The following is an 18,973-nucleotide window of genomic DNA, read 5'->3' as shown; positions in this document are numbered from 1 at the left end:
CAGCCCATGTGGGGAGATAATTTGGACAACTGGGGGGAGTGTTGTGTTCAGGAGGTCTGAGTCCTGGTTCAGTTCTATCATTCAGTATTCATGTGATCTTAAGCAGGCTCTTTAACCAAATCCTTTATCAGTTTATCCATGTGCAAAATGAGAGCATTAGTTCTAGACAATTTCTAAAGCATAGCACAGGCAGGCTAGATGTCCACCTCTTGGATACATGAAATAGCCCACTGGTGCTAAGATCGGATCTTTCCAAATACTGTGATTCCATCCAAGATCCTGTCCCCATTAATACTTGAGCTAATTGTACATAACTTTATTCTTATGTCTACCAGCTCAAAATCACAGGGAAAACCACCTCACCTACTTCTGTTTACTTCAGAAGTGATGTAATTACAGTGTAAATGCAAGAACAGGAGTCCTCTACTCGGCTCCACCAATGTTTGTAGAACTGATAATGATCAGGAAACAAGATTCTCCATTTAGTAGTGTCCTCCTCATACTCAATTACACTGGCAACCTAAAGCAGCAGAGATACTAACTACAATGGGAACAAGAAGCCTCGCTATGCAGAAACACTGTCCCCAATAGTAACTGTGTGTCAATAAACACCACTGCATACTTCTCCTTTTTGACTCCTATGGTCCTTAGTGAGATATTTACATATACATATTTTTTTTCTTTATGGAGAATGGTAAAGTACTCAAGAAAATTGTCTCATTCATTTGATACTATATCAAATAATTTTTTTATTTTCTGGTATGCCAAACTTCCACTATATATATATATTTTTTTTTTAAGGGCTGCACACACGGCATATGGAGGTTCCCAGGCTAGGGATCAAATGGAGCTGTAGCTGCTGGTCTACACCATAGCCACAGCAATGCCAGATCCTTAACCCACTGAGCGAGGCCAGGGATTGAAGCTGCATCCTCAGGGATCCTAGTCAGATTTGTTTCTGCTGAGCCATGACAGGAACTCCTAAAATTTTTTGAATAAGTGAGTGGAACAAGTTAAACCCCATGGCAACATTTATATTTATAGAGAGGTCTCATGTGTATGTGTGTGTGTGTCTTTGGAGGGGTATTCCTGGGAAGATAAACTGAAGATAAAATCATATCAATTGCTAGAATTCAGGACAAGGGAACTTCTGAAGTGTTTACATTTATCCATTTGCATGAGCTCATTTGCACAGAGTGGAAAGAGACTTATATAGAAGAGGATCGTTTTCTTTACCCATCCCCATGACCATGTCTAAATTCTGAGGACGGGGAGGCAGCCAGAGACAGAAGCAAGAAATAGTCATTGTTGCAAAGATTCTCTAGGACCTGGGGACACATGCAGCACTCCTACAAAACCCAGTAACAAGCTCTGCTACAGAGACAAGGAGAGGCATCCTCCTCACTTGCGATCTGAATACAGTAGCCTTTAGCTCAGGAAAGACATTGAGAATAGATCATTTTGGCAACCTTGACAGCCTGAAGATCTGGAAGCTTAGTGAGAGAGAACGCCCCCTTCTTTCCCACTCCCTCACAGACATTCATCCTGTCACTAGAGGCATGAGTCATGGCGCTGGTGGAGTGGGCCCCCTTGAAGAGAATGCTCAAGCCTCCGTGATCAATAAAGAAATCTAGCATCGAAGAAATGAGAAAACACTTGATGAGTTATTATGAAACACCCCAGGTGGACTCCCAGAATGACCAGGAAGACGTGGAATGGGGGATGGAAATCCTGCATGGGGCAGATTAGGCATGAACCAGAGAAATCTGAGTTATCGTTAAGACTTCCCTTGTGCCCACAAGCTAGGATAACTCCTGGGCAAACTTGGATTACTTACGTATTAAAGAGCAGTCCAACAACAAAGTGTGCAAAGAAATAGCTCAAATAATATAAGACTTTGTTAATGCTGTCACAAAAAATTATTCCATATGGTGCATAATTCCTTACAAGCCCTTGCTTCTTATCCCTGCCACCATAACAAAAGAATTGCTTTGATCACAAATTTATGTGTTTGGGGCTGTATACCTTGTTAAGAGGAAATGCATTCTATAAATCTCTTTTATCAAATTGGTATTATCTTCTGACCCTCCTAACACTTTCCCACTTGAAATATCCCCCAAACTCAAATGGACTAGGAACTTGAAGCACACACTGTCAGTGCCCCAACCATCTCCTCGTATTGCTTTCATGTTTCCGTCTTTCGACTTTATCAGCATTCTAGAGGCCAGGACCTACACTCTTTTCTGGAACATTACCTTCCCTTGGACTTATTGGGTTTTGTCCTCATTCACAGTGAGCTGGAATTTGGCCTCCCCCAAGCCCTTCCTAAAGAGTGACAGGTGGGGTTTATGGACGCCCACGTCCCTTGCTTCAGGAGAGGACAAAACTGCATTGTGTCAACTCACACACTAGTATTCCCTGTGGGTATTAGACTCAAGCTACCCTTGGTGAGACCCAGCCTGCAAATTCACCCACCCTTACTTCCCTCCTCTCCCTCTCCTGCTTCCTTCATTTCCCTACTGATTTCATTTGGAAACACTTCCTTAATAAATTGCTGACATACAAATAAATTCTTGTTTCCAGTCATACTTTGGGAGACTCTATCCTAAGACACTCTTCTAAACAGAAAGGTCTATAAAGAGACCCCAGGACCCAGAGGGGTAATATGATAGGGACAGTCTCATAAAAATAGGACTCATAAACTGTTATCATCCCAAAATGATTTGAGGAAGACTAGAGAAGCCTTTTCAAATATTTGATTTTTTTAAAGTATTTGACTGCCATGAGTACTGGAAATGCCTACAAGCTAACTCTGTAAGCCCTGGGCCCTTACAAATTCACCATCTCATACCTAATTACCCCAGTAAAGAGGCATGGGTAGCTCAAAACTTCCTCTCCATCACCAAAATCACCAAACAGGCCAGCCTAGGCTTCTGAATGTTCCAACTAGATCAGTGCAGTGTTAAGAATGAAGGTAAGTTATTGTGCCATGGTCAGATAATGAAGTTATTTCTGTGCTTCATTTCTTGCTATATCCTGGAGTATAACTGAAGCTTCAGTGCAGTAGCCTGGCAGAGGTATTTCATTTTTGAGTAAAGCCCATTTTAAACCAACTTTGGTGGCAGCAGTGATTGCTTACCCAGGGATACTTCAAGAGCCTGCCCAGGTCTGTGGAGAGGGGAAGAAGCCCCATCCCATCCTTTGCATCGTGTAAAAGACGATCAGCTAAAATCAGATGATAACAAAGATTCCAGTTAGACTGCGGCTATTCTCAAATTCAAGGAAGATACAGGCCTCTTTGAAAGGAAAAAGTATTCATGATCTCTAAGTTTGGGTTTCCCCCCAAAGCAGACCCTGAGGCAAGAATTCAAGTGTAAGTAGCTTATTTAGGGAAAACCAGTAAGGGAGTGGAGAAGCGTTACAAGAAGGCAGGAAGCCAATGAGGGGTGCACTACAAGACAGCTTCTATGTTGAATGACTGGAGATATCCCACCTGAATAGGCCACCTGGTTGATGAAGGGGGTGAGGTATCTATAAGCCTTCCTTGTCAGTCCTTGACTGAAGACCACTTTCTGGAACTCCCATGAATTCCACAGCTGGTTAATAACCCAACCAGTATTCTTAATGATGCAGGTTTGATCCCTGACCTTACTCAGTGGGTTAAGGATCCTGCGTTGCCACAGGCTATGGTGTAGGTCGCAGATGCAATATGGCTCAGATCCTGAGTTGCTATGACTGTGGTGTCTGATTTGAGCCCTAGCCTGGGAACTTCCATGGGCCGCAAGTGAGGCCCTAAAGAGACAGTAAATAAACACATTAATAAAAATTCAAAAAATAAAAAATAAAACTCCCCAGCATTCCAGCCTACCACATATGGACAGAAAAAGCCCTCAATCACAGAGATGCATGTTTCAACAATTTCAAGTCACTGGAGCACATTGAAATAGTTTTGAAAGAATAAGAAAATGGTTGTTATTGTACACCTACCTACCTAGAAATTGAGCTACAATTAGCTCTGATAAAAAATGACGAGGGCCTTGCACTGACAGCAGGCCCAGAAAGGATGTGCAAGGATGGTCAGGGCTCGTGGTGGACTGACTTTTCAACAGTTCTCACAGAATGCATGGTGACACATTTACTTATATTAAAAATAAAGTCAGTCAATGGGTTTGATAAGTGCAAGTTTTACCATAAACTTTAAGTTAAATCTGCAACTCCAGGGTTTTAAAGAAAATGTATTTAAAGCATATAAACAAGATACTATGTGACAGGAATCACATTCTTTGTAACTAATACATTTATAATTTAAAAATTGAGAGTTTTAAAATAAGCATGTATATAGAGGTTTAAGCTTAAAATTTTTGTTCAAAAAATTTAGAAACTAAATAAGCAAGAAAAAAAAAAAAGTGTTTGATGATCACTGTAGCTCACTGTTAACACTATGCTTCCAGAACATTTCTAGACTCAGAAGTCTTAGTTGCCAGAATTCTTTTTTTTTTTTTTTCTGTCTTTTGTCTTTTTAGGGCCGCACCCGTGGCATGTGGAGGTTCCCAGGCTAGGGGTCTAACAGGAGCTGTAGCCGATGGCCTACGCCAGAGCCACAGCAATGACGGATCCAAGCCGTGTCTGCAACCTACACCACAGCTGATGGCAACGCCGGATCCTTAACCCACTGAGCAAGGCCAGGATCGAACCCACAACCTCATGGTTCCTAGTCGGATTCATTAACCACTGAGCCATAATGGGAACTCCAGTTGCCAGAATTCTTAATTGCTTAGCTTGAAACTAACTTGAGCTGATTCATGTAGGAAGGGAAATTACTAAAGGATATATAACAGCTCACATAATTGTGTGACAGGCTAGAGAACAAGATTCACAAGTTACATAACTATATAGCATGTCCCAAACACACAGCAAAGCTGGGTTAGGACCCTGTGGACACCACTGCAGAACAATACAGACTGAAGCATTCAGGCCCCAATACTGCTGGCATACCTGTGGGCCCTAGAAGCCACAGTAGCACCAATGGCATGCCTCCTTAATGAACTTGTGCCTGGGCAGTTGTGTGACCACAAGAGTGCATCCTCTGTGAGTCAGGTAGTCATAAACAGAGCCTCGGCCTCTCTTTCTGTAAGAAAGACAAGGAAAAAAAGTACCCAATAGAATGAGTTATATGTTCCACCCAAACTTATAAAGTAGGGAATTCCCAAGAAATAAAAAGAAAACTCTGATGTTAAAGAGCTTAAAAACAATGATAAATACCCCTGACAAACAGTTGTCTTTAGTTTGAAATATCTTTTGTTTTCGAATTTCTGTCTGCTGAGAATTTCTTCTAATCCACTGTGCTATGACATCTTTGTGCTTTTTAATTTAGTTTCTGATGCATATGTTAAAATGCAAATCATTATTTTCTAACATTATTTTATGCATGAACAAATTCCATTACATGAGTTATCACAGGGAGTAATGACTTGGAAAATGTTTCCGGGTTCCAGAGTGATACTCCAACAAGAGGAAGGAAGGGAGAGAGGGAGGAGACACCACAGACATTTTTCTCAAGTCTTACATCTGAGTTTTTGTTATTCACGATGCAAACTGTGAAGTTCAGAAAAAAAGGAGGTATCATATCTCAAAGCTGGTCAAATTAGGCATTATGGTAATACCTGCGGCTGACCAGGAAGATGAATTAGCTCACTTTCCTGGTAGGAGCGTGAGCTGTGCAAACTTTGTAGAGGACAATTTGGTAATATGGATATAAAATCGTTAGAAATTTCATTTGTGGACGTTAGAAAATGGAGGTCTGTAAACTTTCTGTAAAGAGCCAGATATTAAATATTTTGTGGGCCATAGAGTTTTTGTCACAATTACTCAACTCTGCTGCTGTCACCCAATAGCAGCCAGCAGAGACAATACATAAATTAATAGGTGTGGTTGCATTCCAAGATTTTACTTCCAAAAAAAATCTGGTCTGGAGTTCTGTGACACAGTGGGTTGGGTTGTTACAGAGGCATGGGTTTGATCCCTGGCCCAGCACCGGAGATTAAAGGATCCGGCATTGCTGCAGCTGCAGCATGGGTCACAGGTGTGGCTCGGTTTCAATCCCTGGCCCAGGAACTTCCATATGCCATGGGTGTGGCCATTGAAAAAAAAATTTAGTCTGAGGACTTTTGTTTGCCAGTCCCTGTTAGAGATGTTTAAAGTTAACAACGCAGAGGCCAAATGTTGAATAAAAATAAAATAAATGCACTAGAAGCATTTGTTGAATAAAAATTTTAAAGTGTTGAATCTGCCTCTTTGTAACTCTCCTAAGAACCTGAAGGAAGAGTCACAAGTGCCCACATCTGTGCCATTACCTTTTTATTTTTTACATTTTTTTTTAATTTTCTTTTTTTGGGGGGGCTGCACCTGCAGCATATGGAAGTTCCCAGGCTAGGGGTTGAACTGGAGCTGCAGCTGCCAGCCTACTCCACAATCACAAGAATGCCAGACCCGAGCCGAGTCTGCAACCCACACCATAGCACATGGCAATATTAGATCCTTAACCCACTGAGCAAGGCCAGGGAATCAAACCCACATCCTCATGGATACCAGTCAGGTTCATCCCCACTGAGATACGACAGGAACTCTGGGCCATTAACTTGATTGATTGATTTTTGCTTTTTAGGGTTGTACCCGCAGCATATGGAGGTTCCCTGGCTAGGAATCCAGTTGGAGCTATAGCTGCTGGCCACAGCCACAGCTACAGCCACATCAGATCCAAGCCATGTCCACGACCTACACCACAGCCTACATCAAGCCAGATCCTTAACCCACTTAGCGAGGCCAGGGATCGAACCCGCAACCCCATGGTTCCTAATCAGATTCGTTCCACTGCGCCACAACAGGAACTCCTATAAGATTTTATTAATATGCATTATCTCTTATAAATGAAACAGTGGACCTACTGAGATAGGTTGGTTCTCCAGACCTTTAAGGTATTGTGTATGCCACTGACAGTGTGACCAGTCTGTTCGGTGGCCTCACCACTGGCTGGTGCACAGTGTCAGACCTACACAGTTCTACAATTTGGCCCCATCTTCTTTATTAACAAGCACCCCTGTCTTTTCCTGTATCTCCCTACTCTGGCCATTCTTCCAATTCACCAACCACTATCACTAGGCAGTCTGTGATTTGCTTTCTGCCTCCCTGCCTTTCTTACTCACTATCTTTGAATCAAATGTCTTCTGCCTTTCCACTCCCACTGCTACAAATCAGAAACTCATACCTGGAGTCTTGCTAGCCTTAACCTCAATTCTTACCTCCACCAAATAATTAATGTCTGATTAATTTTCCTGAAGTTAATTTGTACTTTTACTCAAGCCCCAATTTGTCTTACCTTTTTCATAAAATGTTACAAGATTCTAACATATATCCATCTTCCTCTTCCTTAAGCAATTAAAATGTGTAGTACTCAATTTGTCCAATCAGAAAAAAAGGCAGTGAACAAAATATTGTTAACAGAACAAGCTTCGGGACTGAGAAATGGGTTAACTGTGATATGGTCTATGTCCATGAGCAATAATAACTGAAATTTATAGAGTGCTTATAATATGCCAGGCTTTACCAAAACACTTTTAGTCCCCCCAAAATTTGATGATGTAAGTACCATCATTTCTCCATTTTACAGATGGGGAAGCTGAGGCAAGAAGGTTAAATAATCCACTCAAAATCACATAGGATCCAAATCTAAAGAGGCTAGCTCCTAAATCAGTGTTCTTAATTATGATCCTATACACTTCTCAATTAGCATTTCAGTTACATTTGATTTTTTCCATCCCTTAAAAAACTGAGTTAAAAATGCCTATCTTAATACCTTAAAAGGAAAAATAGATATAGATGAGAAAAACACTTTGTAACTCATAGTGTTAAATCAACTAATATTTCCAAATCAATTACCTTTCTTTATAATTTGGGATGTTTATTATTTTTCCATACACTAATTATTTTGTGTTTATAATTAAAGCTCTGCATCTATTCAGGAATTTCCTTGTAAGGAGAGATCAGAATTTATTTATGTCCTTTTCTGCCTTGGAGAAGCCTAGAAAGATTTATTCAATGTATACTGCTATTTGGTTGACAATTTTGGAACCTGTAGAAATACAAATCAATAAAAATAAAAGTAAAAAGTTCCTATCATATTAGGTTAAAAGTAGAATTTTAATTTTCCATTTATCATTTTTTCCCATGAACCATTCACAGGAAAGTGCAAATTCAGTTTTCTGAGAATCTAGTATGAATCTGATTCTTCAGGTTAATGAAATACAGGATACAAAGGGAGATGAGTTACGTCCTGCTTCTCAGGGGAATTATTAACCAGAGAGAGACACATTTTATATCCATTAGTTTCTACTAATGGAAAGTGACTCCAAGAATGTCAGTTATCTAGGAAACTCCTTTCTACCCTTTCCCATCTCTTTTCTGCCCTATTCTTGATTGTTGTTTTAGATATAGGCAGCTGTATTTACTACTGAGATAGAGATTCCTGACTGGGTTGAGAGATATATAAAATATTGAGTTCATTTAAATCTTAAGAGAACTAAATACAAAATAAAATTTAGTTTTCTGCTCAAAGTTTAGATTTAGAACTAATGGAATAAAAGTGCTTTATTAACAAAATAAAAAGCATTCCAACATACTCTGACTCTTTAACAGTATTTAAATGAGTAGTACATTGATTTTGATTTAAGTTCCAAATTTTACCTCTGTTTAACTTTTCAATTGTCAGATATTTACATAAATTATTTCCCTCTGTTGGAGCTTTAACTTATTTCTCTATTTTAAGGTGCTGATTTCTCTAAGTCCATGTATTCCCAAAGTCACAAGGCTAATTTAGTTAAATCACATATGTAATGTCTGTAGCCAGACATAACTCATTTTTTTTTGTCTTATTTTTTTCTTTTCTTTATCCACAGGCTTTCTCTCCACATCTGTAATCATTAGGGACTACAAAAAACATGGTATTAAAATGTGTGTAAAAAAATTTCAAATAAAAGAGATTTGGGGATGCTCCATAAACACCACACATCTGTTATTTATCTGGCATATTATTAATTTAATGGAAACTACATAAGGTCATAAACTTGTAATGCACTGATGATGAAATTACTTCTGTAAATCACTATCTATTTTAGCAAACATTTTCAATATAAACACATTCTATGAAAAACTACATGTATTACTCATTTTAAATATTTGGCATGTTACTTTTTAAAAACTCCTTACTAATCATCTCATTTATCACTAATTTTCTTTTAGTTCAATGTCGAACATCTGCAAACCACACAATAGCTTCATTTTTTTAATTTATGGAAGCTATTCACCACCACCCAAAAAATCCTAAGACACTCACAACCTAACTGCTGAGTATATGTGATTTCAAAACAGGTCAGAGTAAGTTTCAGTACATAAAATACTAAACATTGGGGAGTGATCGGTATGCTGTAATGAAAACAGATGCTTGCCTTTTCAGAAGAAAACTGCTGACACTGCAAGAGTTTTCAAATCCACAATTTTTCAGTTAAAAAAATCACAAGCCTAACTGTAATCATAAGGCGCTTTTGTAAAAAGGGCAAATAACTCTCACTGGTATTTTGTATATAGATAGATGCTTTTCTAACTTCAAGTTGAAATTAGGGTTCCACAGTAAAATAAGAGTGAAACTTTCTAATAACATTGAAATATCCAAAATGATGGCTGTGGCAGCATCTAAGGCAACTGAGGGCCAAATGAGTTGCTGTTACTCGTGCCAGGATACCCACAGTTTTGTTACCACCGCATAACTAGGCCGTTTGGTGCTTATCTAGAAGACCCTTCCTGAATCAGTCCTTTCCAGGGTGCTGCAGCGAACCTGTCTTAGAGTAACTAATTTCACCCTGAGGGTAGGGAGACCTTGCCGCGCGGTAAAAGGCTGCTTTCTAAGGGAGACTCACACACTTTTCTGTTTGTTTCTTAAATAAAAGAATAACAACGCTTCCACGACGGAGCACTTCTAGAGGCAAACGCAGACTATGCGAGCATGCTTTTTATTGCTGTGTTCTCCAGACATGTATACCGTACGGTTACAACGTGTGCAACTTTGCTCTGGGCCATTTAGCTTCTAAAAGGTTAATTTTCGACCTGTGCGGCAGAAAATCAGATTCCACTTCCCCGCGTAGACATCTCATACCAGAACAGCACTCATCTATTTCGCCTGTGATGAAAACACCTTATCCCGTTTTCTCCTGCCTTCTCTGTCTTCAACATTTCTCCCCAGCAACTTCGGCCACAAAGCCTTCCAGTCCGCTAGTAAACCCGCTCGCCCACCGTCTCCTCACTACCCCACCTGCAGGAAGCTGCTGCTTCTCTTCCGCCTCCCCTTCGCTTCGGTCCCTTTCGGCTTCCGAGATCACCGCCCTGAAACCAGCAGCAACATACTGCGCACGCGCAGTAAAATGCCTATCGCTTTGCCTCTCGGGTACGGTCGGTTGGCCGGTTTCTTTCCATCTCTGATTCGCGGAGGCTGCTGCGCAGTAACTCTCGCGGTATTTGCGCCGCCCGTCGGCGGGAGCCGCCGCTGGTTCCTGGCGGGCGCTTTTAGCTTCTGTAGTCACCCTCCCTGCTGTGTGGCCAGCGGCCCGGCCGAACATCATGACGTCCGCCTTGGAGAACTACATCAACCGTATCCTCGAACTACCCGCCGCGGGTTTTAGGTGGGGCAGTGGCGAGGCCGGTGTCTGCGCTGAAAGGCCGGGGGTGGGGGTCGGCGGGAGGTTGGGACGCTTCGGGGCCCGGGATGCGGGTGCGGGGATTAAGGATCTGGGACCCACCAATCCCCCCGCTGGGGCTGGAAACCATCGTTTCTGCGAGTCCAAGGTGTCTTCTAATTTTAATCTGAAAAAAATACACCAACGTGGTTATTCCGAACTTTTCCTTGTCTCCATAGAAATCAGCTATTGATTCAACTTTACTATGTTTCCTAGGGTCTATACGGTATAAGATGAACGGTTTTACTAGCGGTGGCGATGGTCTTATAAATCCATGTATTTGTTTTATGCATAGGCTTTGCTAATCGATCGAGGATAGCAAAAAAAAAAAAAAAAAAAAAACCCAAAAAACCTTTACATATTGTGCACAAACTAAGTTTCTGCCCTTTTACCACTTGAAAATTTAACTTCTTTGTTGATGGAATTGAAATGATGTTTGCTGTCGTGATGGGTCGTTATGAGGGGCAGGTAACTTTAAAAAGTCTGAGTGAAGTACACTGTACCCCTGTTACCGTTTTAAGTCTCAGGACAGAAACACTATGTTGTGCTCTCATGTACAAATTTGGGACAAAAGTGAAATGCTAAATGCTTTTAATGATGCAAGCATATTAATATCAATGATGACACTGATTGTAGCTTTTCTTTTGAATCCCAGAAGCCAAGTCCTAAAAGACTGCCTTAAGGTGCTTGAAATTCAGGATTGATTAGTTAGCCTTGATCCAATTTTTGTTTTATAGACGAAGAAACAGATCTAAGAAAGGGAGAAATATCTTTCCCAGTTGCCAGACTGGCAATATTCCTCAACTTAAAAAAAAAAAACAACAAAAACCAAACAAACAAAAACAACACCCCAGCTGTTTTAAGATCAAATAGACTGATCATGTACAGAAAGGGACGCTCTTTTTCCATATTTTTCTAATTGTGTAATTGTCACAAAGAATTGAACAACGTAAAGTATTCAACACAGCAACAGATTTGTACATGAGAGCAAATGTGTTGAATAGTTGTATCTTAATTCTGTCACCTTTTTTTTCTAGTAATTTAAATAGTTGTATTTTAATTCTGTCACCTTTTTTCCTAGTAATTTAAACCATTGTCAAATGTAAAATTTTCACTTTGCCTTCCCTGAGAAACACTTTCCTTGATTCAGTTATCAGGAACTGTTGCTGTCATTACTTCTGATGGGAGAATGATTGTGGTAAGTATTTGGCCTATTCCTTCTCTGCTTTCTTCTGGGTTTATCGGTTGTAGATTTTTATGTAGAACCTCTGATCTCTAATACCTAGGCATCACAGTACAATTTCATTGCAGTTTTCTTGTGATTCAGGTCTTTATCTCCGACAAAGAACAGCCTGTCCTTTTTTTTTTCACCAGTAAACATTGAGTGTAAGTTACATACAAGGATTCTAGAGGCTAGGATGAATAATAGACTCTGTCTTCAGGGAGCTTCTAGTCTAGTCAGCAGGTATCTGCCTGTATTTTGTATTTATCTTCCTCTTTCATCCTTTATTTCCTTCCCCATTCAGTGATGTAACATTCACTAAATTGTAGAAATTTCTTTGAAATTTTGTGTATATCTCCTAGAAACTTTTTAAAGTATTTTTTAGACACTACATCTATAAAATAAATGTTAGGACTTGTATGATGTTGGAGTTCCCATTGTGTCTCAGCAAGTTAAGAATGCGACTGGTCTTGGTGAGGATGCTGTTTGATCCCTGGCCTCACTCAGTGGGTTAAGGATCCAGCATTGCCACAAGCTGCAGCAAGGCCTCAGCTGCAGTTCCAATTCAACCCCTAGCTTGGCCCTTCCATATGCCACGGGTGCTGCCATAAAAAAGAAAAAAAAGACTTGTGTGGTGTTAATACTCTTTAGATGTTCTTAGGTTGTATGACTTCTTGTCTTCTATAGAATTGTAGAATACAGTAGGATGAATGGCTAAATTTATTTCATCTCATTTGTCCTTTTATCACAGTATCCCATTTTAATTCCGGAAAAATCTTAGATTCTCCCCTTGATCTGTTCCTTGATCTGAGAAATTTATCCTATGATTTTGGCTACTTAATTTCTTCATTTATAATTCATACAGTTGTTCACTTTCAAAGAAGTTTTAAGGTTGCTAAACTTCATTGTCTATCTGTATCTAATTCATATAATTCAATATTTTATTTTCCCATTCTGGAGTTCTCTTTTTGATTCTTTTTTTTTTAATCGTTGTGATTTTCCTTAGTGGGTCCTTAAGTGACTAATATCAAGTGTCAGACTTTGCCATTTTTCAGATGTGTTCTATCACTTAATTTCAGTACAACTCTGTGAAGAGTTAACCCTGTATTCTAGGGCAAGAACCACGCTCAGAAAAAGTGAGTCACTTTCCCAGTCACATGGATATAAGTGGCAGAACCAAACTGGGATTTCAGTTAGATTTAATTCCAAAACTAAGGCCAGTTGTCTTGCTTTCTTCTTAAGAGAAAATCACGTTTTTGTTTTTTAAGGTAGCTCACATTGTACTTTGTCAAGTAAGGACAGTTTGAAATCTTTTAATCTCTTCTTAACTTTGAGAAGCCTATTGTTAACAAATGTTTGTAAATAGGTTTTTTTTTTATTTTATGAAAATCTCAAGTTTAAATGCTCTTGTTTTGTTAACAAGATGGGTTAATAAATTGGAAAATTATTTTAACTTGATAGAAGAAGGAAAGCCATTTTTAAAAGGCATTTTGAGCACTAAAGTTCAGTAGTTTGTATTTCTTTGACACATGGCTCACTTCATAGAACAGTTATGTGTAAATGAAGCCAAGAAGTTATGTATGGGTGTGATTAGAACTATTTGCTAGCTAGTTTAGTAAATACTCCATATTTTGTTTCTCTTCCAAATTCTAAGTTAACATTTTCTCTTTATTTCATTCTGATTTTATATAGAGTTTCAAAACAGCAACTTTAATGGTGAGCTTGAGAGATTTAACCAACTAAAACCAATATGTTGATGTGTCTTTAGAAACTTCAATAGCATCTGAATTACTATGTTGTACTAGGCTTATGTCTTCCTTTATTAAGAACCAAGCTTCTTCCATAAAACTTTCTCTGAATAGTTACTGCAAATTCTAGATTGTTCTAATTGTTACAGTCACATTTGTATCAACTATTACTGGAGGATTAAATAAGTAAATCCACATGAAGCCCATAGAACACTGTTTTGCAATACTAAGTACTCAAATCTTAGCTGTTATTACCAGTTGAAGTTTGTGTATATTTATGGAATTGATTTGAATCTCTGAAAAGTGGTAAATTCTATTTGCTTGGTATAATATAGATCAGGGGTTTGGCTCTGAAGCTAGCCTTTCACGGTTCAGATTCTAACTGCTATTTCTACCCATGAAACCTTGAGAGATTACTTTTTTGTGCCTCAATTTTTCTCCTCTGAAGTAGGAATATTTATAGCATCTAAGGCAAAGGATAGGGATTTGTTTAGATAATGTGTGCAGCATGTTTACTGGTATGTAACATGAAATGATACTGTTACATTGCTATAGCTGCTATGTATAGGAATATTTCCCTTAAGTTTCCCTTGTTTTAGTTTGTATCTTTAGAATATTAGCTCCTGGACTACCTGGACTTTTATGCTCTTTCCTTGGAAATAAACTAGTACATAGGCGTCCCTGTAGTTCTCAACAACTCTGCACACTAGTCAGAAGCGTGGTGGGTTCCCCCCCCACAAAAAAAAACCAAGAGGTAAATGCCCAAGAATGTGAATACTGTTGGTCATAAAGAAGCATTCTATCTTCCAGTGGACTTACATATACTTAAAATGGGTACTTCTTTTGGAGTACCTGGCAACTAAATTTGTTGTGTGGTTGAATTTACACATTCAGGTAAATGAGAATATTTGTCTTTTTCTCTTGAATGTTCTTTTACAGGGAACCCTGAAAGGCTTTGACCAGACCATTAATTTGATTTTGGATGAAAGCCATGAACGAGTGTTCAGTTCCTCACAGGGAGTAGAACAAGTGGTACTAGGGTTATACATCGTAAGAGGAGACAATGTGTAAGTAAAACATGTCTTTTTTTAAGGCAAGTTAAATATACTATAGATATATACTGCCTTGCTATATGGAGAAGGGTTTTTTATCTACCGAGATTTGTCTGAATTTCTAATAGTTAAGTAGCCTGGATGGGGTCCAGAAAGGGCCCTGCCTTGAATACGTCATTGGAGAGGCTTCTTAAAGTGTTCTTCCAAAATACTCCTAATTTCAAAGGAACATAAATATATATCTAGGGTCCAAGGCTAGCGTTTGAAAATGTCTTTGAAATCTCTTGTGTGAACAGTTTTAAATAATTATTGCTTTGTAACCTAGCTGAATTTATAAATAAGTACTTATCCATTACTTTTTTCTTCTAATTTGTAAATTTGATTTTAAGACTTTTTCTTCTACTTTAAACTTCAATTTAAAAAAAATTAAGGAGTTCCTTTTGTGGCTCAGCAGAAAACAAATCTGACTGACTAGCATCCATAAGGATGCAGCTTCAATCCCTGGCCTCGCTCAGTGGATTAAGTATCCTGCATTGCCGTGAGCTGTGGGGTAGGTCACAGACATGGCTTGGATTGAGTGTTGCTGTGGCTGTGCATTAGCCGACAGCTATAGCTCTGATTTGACCCCTAGCCTGGGAACCTGCATATGCCACAGATGTGGCCCTAAAAAGCCAAAAAAAAAAGAAACATTGTTGTAGACCTAGCAGTATGCTGGAGCCAGCTTGTACTGACTCATAGAAGCAGATTTTTATATTTCAAGGAGTTTTGCAAGCTGGTAGATCATGTCTGTTGGTACCTTGAAATTGGCCATATGTAATTCACTACCTTATAAAAATGTTTTTCACCTTAAGTATTTTTTTTTACCATCTTCTCTCAGTCAGAAATAAGATTGTTTAAACTGATTTATTTTTTTCCCCTTAAATAATTACAGGGCAGTCATTGGAGAGATTGATGAAGAGACAGATTCGGCACTTGATTTGGGAAATATTCGAGCAGAACCTCTGAATTCTGTGGCACACTGAGAAAAAACTACATATGATGGACATCTGTAAATCTTTGTACAGAAACTGATTATTCTGAGGATACTGTGCAGAATTTTTTATGAATGTGTCCTTGTGGATTTTGACTCCATTTTGATTCATTGTAATATGATATGTAAATTAAAATATTTCTACATTTTCATGAAAAACTGTTTTTGGTCTAAATCATACATTTGCTAGCTTGGTTTTATTTTTTGATTGAATAGTGTAAAAATCTAATTATTTTGAGAAGTTTTAGAAAAGATATATTTTAATACTTGTGGAAAACTAGTTGGAAAGAGAAATTCATGTACTATTTAAATTAAACATACAAATACCAATAGTGCAGGATACGTATGTTTCTTTCCTTTTTTTGTTTTCTTTTTGGCAGCCACACTTGTTATATGGAGGTTCCCAGGCTAGGGGTCTAATCAGAGCTGCAGCTGAGGCCACAGCCACAGCAATGCAGGATCCGTAACCTGCTGAGCGATGTCAGGGATAAAACCCACATCCTCACAGAGACAGTGTTGGGTACTTAACCTCTGAGCCACAATAGGAACTCCATCTTTCCCTGATTTTTAAGAAAGTTATAAGATGGTAAGTCTTGTCTCCTGTAGTTATCTAAACCATTCCTGTTTATCATATTGCCCTGGCAGTTGCTCCCTAGCACTTTGTAAGTGTGGTTTACTAAAAAGTGTGTTTGGTTGAGAAAAGGAAAAATGCTAACAAAGTTGTCTATTATCTGAAAAAAACTATTGATTGCACACAATCTTAAAAGTCATCTTAGCTTTTAATTTTAAGAATTGGGGAATTTCTAGTAGTAAAGGAGTGTTCTATTGTTTTTAAATGTGAGTAAATAAACCTTAAGTTTATATTGAGGCAGTGCTTGCTATTATTGTCAACAGCTTTCCATGACTCCCTAGTTCCATGAACCCAATTTCAAAAGAAGTAAACATGTTTTCTTCAAGCATGTCAGTCCTGTTCTTTGGTCTATTATTTGTGTGAAATCAATTAAGTAGATAAATGCCCCTCATCCACCCATGGGCTGTTTTCACACTTGGTTGTTTATACTTTTAAGAGTCCATAGAAACATTGTTACAAGTAGTATTTAGATATCCAGGCTAGTCCACCGGATTTCTCAGCGAGAGTCATCTGTAGGCCAAAGTGTGTAACTTTGTGATAAGAATGGAAAAATGCTTATATCCTTGTAATTGAAACAAAATTTCAAGTTTTTTTTTAATGACTGTTTAAAAATAGTTGGCAAGCTCTTTTTGTAAATATGTAGATACTAATTATTTTAAGCTTTAAGGGTCCTATGGTCTCCTTCATACCTCAACTTTTGTTATTGCAAGAAAACAGCCATAGATAATATATAAATTAATAATCATGAATGTGTTCCAATAAAACTTTATTTACAATAAGAGGTAGCAGGCTCTATTTGGCCTACAGGCCATCCTTTGCTGACCCCTGCCTCAAAATAAAAATGCAGACGGAATAGGAAGAGATAATGGCAAAATGTATAAATTCTGAAAAGGGCTTCTGGAATGGATCCTTTCTGAGTTTAAAGGTGGATTTCATGTTTTTTAACACTGAAAACTACTTATTAGACATGTTAATTTTTTGTTCACAAATAAAACATTTTCTAGAGAAAAATATTTTCACAGAAACGACTTGTGAGAACTGTTGAGATAGTTCTCTTTGGTCATCAAGCAAAATCACCCAGAATAGGTGGGTTGATGTTCCTGTGTTTAAGGCTGTGTCTGGGAGGATTAGAGGAAGTTTAGCTAGTACTGGCTATTCATAAATATTTGGTTTTTGTAATATAATGTTTTATAATCAAGTTAGTAATAAAATGAAAATAATGCAAAGTGGGTAAAACAAAAAGCCCACTTTAATTATAGAGACTGTAAACCAGATGTTCTAGTTAAATAAAATAGCGAAATTTTAAATTGGTAAACTAATTCCAAAAATCAAATAAGGAATACAAATCATTCAGTTGCCAAGTGAAATGTATTCTAAGCATATATGATGTTCAGAGTCAGATGCTTTCTCAATATCTTGACCGAACAAAAATTACACAGAAACCAGTAAACAAACCATAGTCCCTCTTCCTCATGAGTTTCCAATATGATGCTTCCTCCTTTTGGAATCTAAAGTCCCGTATAAGGATGTATTTTCTTGACTGATTACAGAAAAATCATTCCCCAAATAGGAAATCAGATGCCTTTATTAAATGGTAGGGGAAATGCATGAAAATACATGCAATTCTTTATTCCTGGGTGCATAGGTTTTTTGTTGTTTTTTATGCTCATAACCAATTCAAGTTGGATTTCATTTTGCATGAGCATCGTAAAAGTGCCATAACTATGGCAGCTGGATTAATATGCAGTGTCAAGTCTTTTATATTCTTAATGAGATTTTATTCTTAATCAGTTATTTATAAAAACACTCAAATCATTTTTAACCTGTAATTACCTCATGCTTTCTGACTCACAAAATCTAAGCCCAGCTTATTAATGAATCAAAGAAATCCTTGGCAAGGTATTTTCACTAAAATTTATTGTAAAAGGCAATTAACTGCAAAAAGGACTTAACTTGTTTCTTTTTAACCAAAAAGATACTAACTGTTTAAAACATAATCTTTCTTTTTATGGCCACACCTGCAGCACATGAAGTTCCTGGGCCAGGGATTGAATCTGAGTCATGGCTGTGACTTTTGCCATATCTGTGAACTGCAGCAATGCCTGATCCTTTTAACCCACTGTGCTGGGCTGGGGGGTTCAAACCCATAACTGCAGCAACCCAAGCCACTGCAGTCAAATTCTTAATCCACTGCACCACAGCAGGAACTCCTTTTATTAATCCTTTTTAACTGAAAAGATAACAGCTAACAATTTAAAGCATAAAGATAATCTATTAATATTTGCTTTACTTAAATATTTGTTTAACACATTTATAAAGTCATTTTGAATTTTAACCTGTGAAATATTATGATAAAAACGTTTAAGTAGTGTTTAATAGAAATGTAGGCTATTCATGTCAACATTCTCAGATGTGTAACAAAAGATTTACCATGTGGATGAGAAGGTATATAGTCCCTTCTTAATGGCATGTGAACCTACTTGTACAGTAACCATAGTTAAAAAGCAGT

General features: G+C 38.1%; 2 protein-coding genes across 4 annotated transcripts in view; one reads left to right on the top strand and one right to left on the bottom strand.

Moving 5' to 3' along the window:
* The window catches only part of CTTNBP2 (cortactin binding protein 2), a 442,954-nt gene extending 432,259 nt beyond the window's left edge, over nucleotides 1–10,695 (bottom strand). For 2 of the 3 annotated variants that reach the window (XR_002340261.1, XM_021078653.1), the window contains exon 1: nucleotides 10,361–10,695. Coding sequence is in view for 2 of the 3 variants with exons in the window: in XM_021078653.1 (XP_020934312.1) it covers nucleotides 10,361–10,667 (307 nt within the window). In the remaining variant the exon portion in view is untranslated. Of the gene's footprint in view, nucleotides 1–4,995; nucleotides 5,129–10,360 lie in introns of all 3 variants that reach the window. The other variant, XM_021078654.1, reaches the window with a different exon arrangement.
* Nucleotides 10,533–16,792, top strand: LSM8 (LSM8 homolog, U6 small nuclear RNA associated). Its single transcript, XM_003134753.4, has 4 exons — nucleotides 10,533–10,696; nucleotides 11,939–11,979; nucleotides 14,691–14,818; nucleotides 15,735–16,792. The coding sequence occupies exons 1-4, from the start codon at nucleotides 10,666–10,668 to the stop codon at nucleotides 15,823–15,825; spliced, it is 291 nt and encodes a 96-aa protein (XP_003134801.1). The 5' UTR covers nucleotides 10,533–10,665; the 3' UTR covers nucleotides 15,826–16,792.

Source organism: Sus scrofa, chromosome 18, assembly GCF_000003025.6.
Source record: "Sus scrofa isolate TJ Tabasco breed Duroc chromosome 18, Sscrofa11.1, whole genome shotgun sequence".
NCBI classification, from domain to species: Eukaryota; Metazoa; Chordata; class Mammalia; order Artiodactyla; family Suidae; genus Sus; species Sus scrofa.
This window is presented reverse-complemented; position numbering and strand designations above follow the sequence as displayed.